At 48.8% G+C, this 8,652-nt stretch overlaps 1 protein-coding gene across 1 annotated transcript; it reads left to right on the plus strand.

Moving 5' to 3' along the window:
• The first annotated feature begins 1,266 nt into the window (after positions 1-1,266).
• Positions 1,267-2,816, plus strand: LOC123117188 (7-deoxyloganetin glucosyltransferase-like). The gene is made up of 2 exons (XM_044538009.1): positions 1,267-1,771; positions 1,858-2,816. Exons 1-2 carry the CDS (start codon positions 1,267-1,269, stop codon positions 2,814-2,816), a joined length of 1,464 nt encoding a protein of 487 aa, XP_044393944.1.
• Positions 2,817-8,652: the final 5,836 nt, after the last annotated feature.

Consider the following 8,652-nt stretch of genomic DNA (forward strand, 5'->3'; position numbering starts at 1 on the left):
ACAGCCTAAGAGCAACTCCAACGAGACGAACCAAACGGACGCACGCTTTGTTCGCTTTTCGTCCGTTTGAATCGGTCAGGGGGACGTGCGCGTCCGCATTCTGAAATAGGTCAGCTTGACCGTCCAACGGGAAGGCTGACCCAAATTGCCATCGTGAGAAAAAAATAACTCACACGAAATAAACATAATTAAACATAAGTGACCGGTCAAACGCCGGCCAAAGTCCACTTAAATCTAATTAAACATTAACTAATAAGGACCGCCGGCACCGGGATCCGCTGCGGATCCAGGTGCCAATGGTGCGGCAGTGTGACGTCGGGTACGGCAGCGGCTGCCTGTACTTCCAGTGCCACCGCGCTAGATGCACCGGGATGTGCAGGCGCCGGCGATCAGGACGGAAACGCGCCGGCGCCGGGGGGACGGAGAGCACGGGAGGACGAGGCGCCGGAGGTGCCCTTGCCCTTGCCCTTGCCATTGCTGCTGCCGAAGAGGCCCATGGCGCGCTAGGGTTTGCTATCGCCGGCGAGGAAGCAAAGAGAGGGGGGGGGGGGGGGCAGGCGTGGATGGGAGAAGTGGATGAGGCTGGACCCCGCCGCACGCGTGCTTAAAAAAAGACGCTTCCACGGCTGACTAGTGGGCCCGCTGTCGGTGGTCGTCATAAATAAGACAACCGATGGCGGTTGGGTGGCCTACAAGTGGGGACGCGGCGGACACCGAGAAGACGAGCGGCGCGTTTGCGCCGACGCATTCCAGGCGCAATTTTGGGCCGAAAATGGGTCAGTGCAGACGCCAGGCGGACGCGATTTGCGTTTGGTTCGACGCGTTGGGCCTTCACTTTCGTCCGCGCCGATCCAAACGGACGAAATAGGTCACGAACCATGGGACTGAAAGCTAGACAAATTCAGGTGCCTGCTCGGAAAAATATATATCTGGAGACGACTGAAAAGCGAAAAGACAAGACAAGCATACACAGATGGTCACGACCAGGTGTGGCGAGGACACTCATATGTAACAAGCGCAAATGGACAGTATCTCTAATAAAAATCGTGAGAAGGACCAAATGCACATCGGGCGGCAAGTACCTAGTACTGACCAGGTCACTATCAGCGGCAGATACCCTTGGAATGTACGAACTACACACCCGCGGCGAGACAAATCCAACGTTCCAACGTACTTGGAAACACCTACTTGGAGCCTTAGTTTACTCCCCATAAGTAGTGACCACTCTCTAACAAATCCTCTCAGCAACAAGTGCCACAGATTATCATGGAGGCCATCGAGAAGCCCCACGCTGTTTGCCTGCCGGCCCCGGCGCAGGGCCACATAACGCCGATGCTCAAGTTGGCCAAGATACTCCACACCCGGGGCTTCTACGTCACCTTCGTCAACACCGAGTTCAACCACCGCCGGCTGCTCCGCTCGCGCGGACCAGCGGCGCTCAATGGCCTCCCTGACTTCCGCTTCGCGTCGATGCCGGACGGGCTCCCTCCATCCGACGAGGACGCCACCCAGGAAGTCGGTGGACTGTGCTACTCCATCATGACCACCTTCCTGCCCCACTTCATGGCACTTCTTGGCAAGCTCAGTGAGCCCAACTCCGGAGTGCCGCCTATCACCTGTCTCGTCGTTGATGGAGTCATGTCGTTTGGCTACGATGCGGCAAAGGAGATCGGCGTGCCGTGCGCCGCGCTGTGGACATCTAGCGCCTGTGGGTTCATGGGGTACCGCCACTACCGTCAGCTCATAGAGCGGGGTTTCGTTCCTTTCAAAGGTAGGTACGTGTCCCGTTTTCGGAATCGTCATATACATATGTGTGTGTCTTTGATGAGTGCGTTTTGTGCTGCGGCTTGCGTCCAGATGAGTCACATGTCACGGACAAGGAACACCTTGACACCGTGGTGCAGGGCGTTGCGGGCATGTGCGACGGCATGCGCCTGCGCGACTTCCCGAACTTCATACGTACGACGGACCGCGAGGACGTGCTGCTGAACTTCATCATGTACATGTCTGAGCGGTTATCGCTCCCGGACGCGGTGTTGCTCAACACCTTCGATGAGCTCGAGGGGCCGGTGCTGGACGCCATGCGCGCCATCCTCCCACCCGTGTACACTGTTGGCCCGCTCCACCGCTACGCTAGCCTCGTGGTACCGGCTGGCGCCTCGGTCCACGACCTCGGGTCCAACCTTTGGAGGGAGCAGGACGGCCTCCTGGAGTGGCTCGACGGACAGAGCGCCCGTTCCGTCGTGTACGTCAACTACGGCAGCATCACCGTCATGACGAACGCGGAGCTCCTCGAGTTCGCGTGGGGGCTTGCCAACAGCGGCTACCCGTTCATATGGAACATCCGGCCAGACCTTGTGAAGGGCGACTCGGCCGTGCTACCGCCGGAATTCCTTTCTGCCATCAGCGGCCGCTCCATGCTGACAACATGGTGCTCACAGGAGAAGGTGATTGCCCACGAGGCAGTGGGGGTTTTCTTGACGCACTCCGGGTGGAACTCGACCCTGGAGAGTATCTGTACCGGCGTGCCAATGTTGAGCTGGCCCTTTTTCGCAGAGCAACAAACCAACTGCCGGTACAAGTGCACCGAGTGGGGGAATGGGATGGAGATCGGCGGAGAGGTGAAAAGGGCAGAGCTCGCGGCGATGATACAGGAGGTGATGGATGGGGAGAAGGGGCAGGAGATGAGGAAGCGCGCGGCGGAGTGGAAGGAAAAGGCCGTGCGGGCGACTCTGCCTGGTGGACCCGTGGAGGTCAGTTTGGACACGGTGATTCGCGATGTACTTTTGGCAAGATTAAATAAACTCCCAGAATGATGGAAATGAAAGCAATGCTCGGAGTGCCTGCAGCCTGCAGGTGGGTAATTAACTAATGTTGCGTACCAGCATCGCAGGCAGGTTTGAGATGCAAGAAATCGATCGTATCAAATAGAGACGTACTTGATCTTTGTATTCCTCATGCATGGTGTAGATCTCCTCCTATAAATGATCACAAATTCGAAAATGGCTTCAATCTTTGCTAAGAAAATGAAATGACTTTAATCTCTCACACGCGAGGGCAATGCAGGCAACAAAAATGTAATGTGAGTTTGCATGTAAATTACAAATTTTGCATTTCACTTCTTCCAAGCTGGTTTTCTTTTTTCTTTCAAAAAGGAACGGTAAGGCTATCCGTATGTGATCGCTACTCACTCCGATGGAGGCCAGGAAGCATTTGGTTACTGTATCTATCCAATGAAAGACGTTAGCACAGGCTATCTTCAACCGGTTTGGATGACGGTCATGTAATAGGATAGGTGTTTAGTTTCCTATCTTTTGTTTTGCCTGCCGGTTGTGGCTATCCTGTTTTTGCATTCATGCTGTTTGTGAGCATTTTTTCCTTTTGTTCGAGACCTCGAGACTTATGTTGGACTTTTTGCTTATCAATAATATGGCCGTATGCATCGTTTTGATGCAGAGGCCGCGGCAAACCCTCTTTTTTAAAAAAGGCTATCCATCCCTCCATACTCGGCTTAGTGGCCGCCACCACACCAACATCTCCACCATCTATACTGAAACCCTATTTGCTAGGGGTCAATCCATCGAAAAAATAGCACAACAACAGTTCCAAACAGAGCACAGGGTACTCAGGTAACACATTTTAGAATGGATCACTGTTAGAAGTGATAGAGAGGTATTTGCTGGAATAGTTCGTTTATTGCTTGAGCCTCGTGGACATATATATAGGAGTACAATGACCAACTTGGAGTATTTTTGTGATCAGGTAATGACCAACTTGGAGTACAAGACAAGGCATGACCAAATCCTAGTCTGTCCTATACTTCCTAATAATCTTATACTCTACATCCCCCCACAGTCACAACGGTAGCGACGCAGACAGTGAGACTGGATAAGAATCCGAAGGCAAGCCAACGAACACCCCCCCACAGTCCTAATGGTTGATGCATCGCAGAAGTCGTGGCTGGAGTGGAACCCGATGAGGTTGCTCAAGCAAGCCGGTAGCACGTTGTGCCGTTTGTCGATGTAGCCGAGAGCGAATGGTGGTGTAGCCTTGGTCGAGGTAGCCGTGCGAAGAATGCCGTGGTCGATGTCGAGTCGGGGAGCCGGTGTCGAGGATGTCGCCGTGGAGCCGCGGGCGCAACAAGGCGCCGAGTTAGTCATGCACGCAGTAGTGTCGAAGTAGTGGTGCGCCGGGAAGAAGACATTGTTGACGACGCGTCGCACCGGGGTTGCCAACCCCGGGGACACATCGTAGACGAAGGCACGCATCGATGTTGCCAGCACCGGGCATGCGTAGATGGACGAATGCGACGTTGACGAAGCGCCGCACCAGGTTTGCCAAGCCCGGGGACACATCATGGACGAAGGCACACATCGGTGTTGCCAGCACCGGGCATGCATAGACAAGGACCTGCACGAGCTGTACGCCATGTCGAAGAAGTCGGAGGGGCCAGCAGAGAAGAACTCGACAACGGCTGCGGCACCAATTGGCGCGGTGCCGATGTCGCCCGTGGTTGTTGGAGTAGACGAAGTGGTCGGGGTAGGTGACGGCGACGCTGGCGACGGGCTGGTGCTGGACGAAGACGCAGGAAGTGGATGTGCAGTGGCGGTGGCTATGGGGATAGCAGCGGCCAAAGTACAGCGGCGGCGGCGGCCTGACGGCGGCGGCTAGGTTAGGAGCGCGGCGGCGGTGCTAGAAGTAGACGAAGAACCTTGACAACATGACAAAGACCGGCGCGGACGGTGGCGCTACTGCGCCAAAGGAGGCGGTGATGACCCACAAGTGTAGGTGATCTATCGTAGTCCTTTCGATAAGTAAGAGTGTCTAACCCAACGAGGAGCAGAAGGAAATGATAAGCGGTTTTCAGTAAGGTTTTCTCTGCAAGCACTAAAATAGCAGGTAATAGATAGTTTTGTGATAAGATAAATAGTAACGAGCAAAAAGTAAATAAAGTAAATAAAGTGCAGCAAGGTGGCCCAATCCTTTATGTAGCAAAGGATAAGCCTGGACAAATTCTAATAATGAGAAAGGAGCTCCCTAGGACACATTGGGAATTATCGTCAAGCTAGTTTCATCACGTTCGTAAGATTCGCGTTCGCTACTTTGATAATTTGATATTTGGGTGGACCGACACATGGGTACTGCCCTAACTTGGACAAGCATTCCACTTATGATTAACCCCTATTGCAAGCATCCGCAACTACAAAAAGGAGTATTAAGGTAAACCTAACCACAACATTAAACATATGGGTCCATATCAACCCCTAACGAAGCAACGCATAAACTAGGGTTTAAGCTTCTGTCACTCTAGCAACCCATCATCTACTTATTACTTCCCTATGCCTTCCTCTAGGCCCAAATAATGGTGAAGTGTCATGTAGTCGATGTTCACATAACACCACTAGAGGAAAGACAACATACATCTCATCAAAATATCGAACGAATACCAAATTCACATGACTACTAATAGCAAGACTTCACCCATGTCCTCAGGAACAAACGTAACTACTCACAAAGCATATTCATGTTCATAATCAGAGGAGTAATAATATGCATAAAGGATCTGAACATATGATCTTCCACCAAGTAAACCAATTAGTATCAACTACAAGGAGTAATCAACACTACTAGCAACCCACAGGTACCAATTTGTGGTTTTGATACAAGATTGGATACAAGAGATGAACTAGGGTTTAGAGAGGAGATGGTGCTGGTGAAGATGTTGATTGAGATTAACCCCCTCTCGATGAGAGGATCATTGGTGATGACATTGGTGATGATTTCCCCCTCCCGGAGGGAAGTGTCCCCAGCAGAACAGCTCCGCCAGAGCCCTAGATTGATTCCGCCAAGGTTTCGCCTCGTGGCGACGGAGTTTCGTCCCGTAAGCTTGCCCACGATTTTTCCAGGGGAAGGGTGATGATATAGCAGAAGATGGACGCCAGAGGCCCACCAGGGGGCCAGGAGATAGGGGGTCGCGCTCTATAGGGGAGGGGGGGCGCCCCCCTGTCTCCTGGACAGGGTGTGGGCCCCCTGGCCTATTTCTTTCGCTCATAAATACTTAATAAATCCAAAAAGTTGTTTCGTGGAGTTTCAGGACTTTTGGAGTTGTGCAGAATAGTTTTCTAACGTTTGCTCCTTTTCCAGCCAGAATTCCAGCTGCCGGCATTCCCCCTCTTCATGGTAAACCTTGTAAAATAAGAGAGAATAGTCATAAGTATTGAGATATAATGTGTAATGACAGCCCATAATGCAATAAATATTGATATAAAAGCATGATGCAAAATGGACGTATCAACTCCCCCAAGCTTAGACCTCGCTTGTCCTCAAGCGAAAACCGAAATCGAAAAATATGTCCGCGTGTTTAGAGATAGAGGTGTCGATAAAAATAAAATACGGACATGAGGGCATCATGATCATTCTAATAACAGCAACATATATAGATTTTGTCATGTGATTTCCTATGCTCAAGTAATAAGCAATTGACAATGTCAAGTATGGTTCATAAACTTCATTGGGAACTAACAAACTATAATCTCAGTCATTGAAGCAATTGCAATTTATTGTAACATCAGAAAGAGTCAATAATAGAGCTTTTCAATAAGCTCACATACTCAACTATCTCATAGTCTCCCATAATTGCTAACACTCACGCAATACTTGTGGTTATAGAGTTTCAGACGGACACTGGGAAAGATAGGGGCTTATTGTGTTGCCTCCCAACGTATTCACCTTTAGGTGATGTCAATAATAATAGCCTATGCCAACTTACATCCAATTGGATATATGTATCATGATCTTTCAAACACGAGGAGCTTGCCAAAGGATAAAATGAAAAGGGGAAAGGTGAAGATCACCTTGACTCAAGCATAAAGTAAAAACATAAAGTAAAAGATAGGCCCTTTGCAGAGGGAAGCAGAGGTTGTCATGCGCTTTTAGGGTTGATGCACAAAATCTTAGTGCAAGAGAACGTCACTTTATATTGCCCCTTATATGTGTGGACCTTTATTATGCAGTCTGTCGCTTTTATTACTTCCACAACAAGTTCGTACAAAGCTTATTTTCTCTGCACTAATAAGTCATACATAATTAGAGAGCAATTTTTATTGCTTGCACCGATGACAACTTACTTGAAGGATCTTACTCAATCCATAGGTAGGTATGGTGGACTCTCATGGCAAAACTAGGTTTGAGGATATTTGGAAGCACAAGTAGTATTTCTACTTGGTGCAAGGAATTTGGCTAGCAAGAGGGGGAAAGGCAAGCTCAACATGTTTTGGAAGGTCAATGACAATATACTTTAACTAAGATGTCGGAAAACATAAACCATTACATTATCTTCCTTGTCCAACATAAACTCTTTTAGCATGTCATACTTAATGAGTGCTTCACAATCATAAAAGATGTCCAAGATAATATATTTATATGTGAACCCCTCTTTCCTTACCACTTCCTATTAATTGCAACGATGACCAAGGCTACGTTCATCAACTCTCAACAATTTTTATGCCTCATACTTTCTATGTGTGAAGTTATCACTATCCATAAGATCAATATGAACTCTTTTTGTTCTTTCTACTTTCACAAGATCATAGCAACATAGCAAAGCCCTTGACTCAACACTAATCTTTATTATAGATAGCACACGGACTCGCTTACATAAAGAGATTACAATGCAAAACTCAAAACTACTTGATATCAAAACTTCAATCTACTAGATCAAGATACTACTAAAAGGATCGAACTAAATAAAGCGGTAAAGATAGGAGTGTGATGGTGATACGATACCGGGGCACCTCCCCCAATCTTGGCAGTTGCCAAGGGGAGTGCCCATACCCATGTGATTATTTCTTCGGAGGTGATGGAGGTGGTGATGATGACGGTGGATAATCGCACATCGAGCATAAAAGCTCCTCCAACTTGCAGATAATGCTCTTGAGCCCAGCAATATGATCCTTCAACAAAATATTCTCCTGTGTGAGATACTTGTTCTGTATGCGGGCTAACTCAATCATCTTGAAAGCTTCAATCTCTGTTGGAGTGAAAAGTTTAGGTAAAGATTGAGGGATGTCTTCTTCTTTCACCACCGGAGCTTGAACCTCCATGGCGTTCTTGATCCCTTCATCCTCGTTGATCTCTTCTGGTTCCTCTCTTTTCAACTCTATCTTCAATAGCCAAGCATCCTTGTCTTCGTTGTTGGAGGAGGGAGAAGTCATGGTGCTCTAAATCTGCAACAGAAACAACTCGAAACGAAAACAGAGGATATTTGCGTGATACAGTGGTCAAAACCTTCGGGAATATATATAATGAATTTTTACCGATCAAAATACGTAACATACAAGAAAACGGAGTCCGGGAGGCACACGAGGTGCCCACGAGATAGGGGGGCGCCCTACAGGGGGGCACGGCCTCCTCTCTCATGGGAGCCTCGTGTCCCTTTCGGACTACTTCTTTCTTCCTAAAATTCTTAAATAATCCAAAACTGATAAAAATTGCCATTAGAGTTGTTTTGGAGTCGGTTTACTTACCGTACGACGTACCTATGCCTTTTCGGAGTCTGGAACGTTCTGGATAGTGTCCCTTATGTATTCCTCGGGGGTTATGGTTTTAATAATATTAGTTTCAACATTGATAGGATTACCTGAAATATAATGT

The sequence above is a fragment of the Triticum aestivum genome, chromosome 5B, assembly GCF_018294505.1.
Source record: "Triticum aestivum cultivar Chinese Spring chromosome 5B, IWGSC CS RefSeq v2.1, whole genome shotgun sequence".
Taxonomy (NCBI): Eukaryota; Viridiplantae; Streptophyta; class Magnoliopsida; order Poales; family Poaceae; genus Triticum; species Triticum aestivum.

What these genes read in the sequence shown, in the direction of transcription:
- LOC123117188 (XM_044538009.1), top strand. Translation starts at nt 1,267, where the DNA reads ATGGAGGCCATCGAGAAGCCCCACGCTGTTTGCCTGCCGGCCCCGGCG. An exon ending in GGGTTTCGTTCCTTTCAAAG is followed by an intron (nt 1,772 to 1,857) that starts GTAGGTACGTGT and finishes GCTTGCGTCCAG; the next exon opens with ATGAGTCACATGTCACGGAC.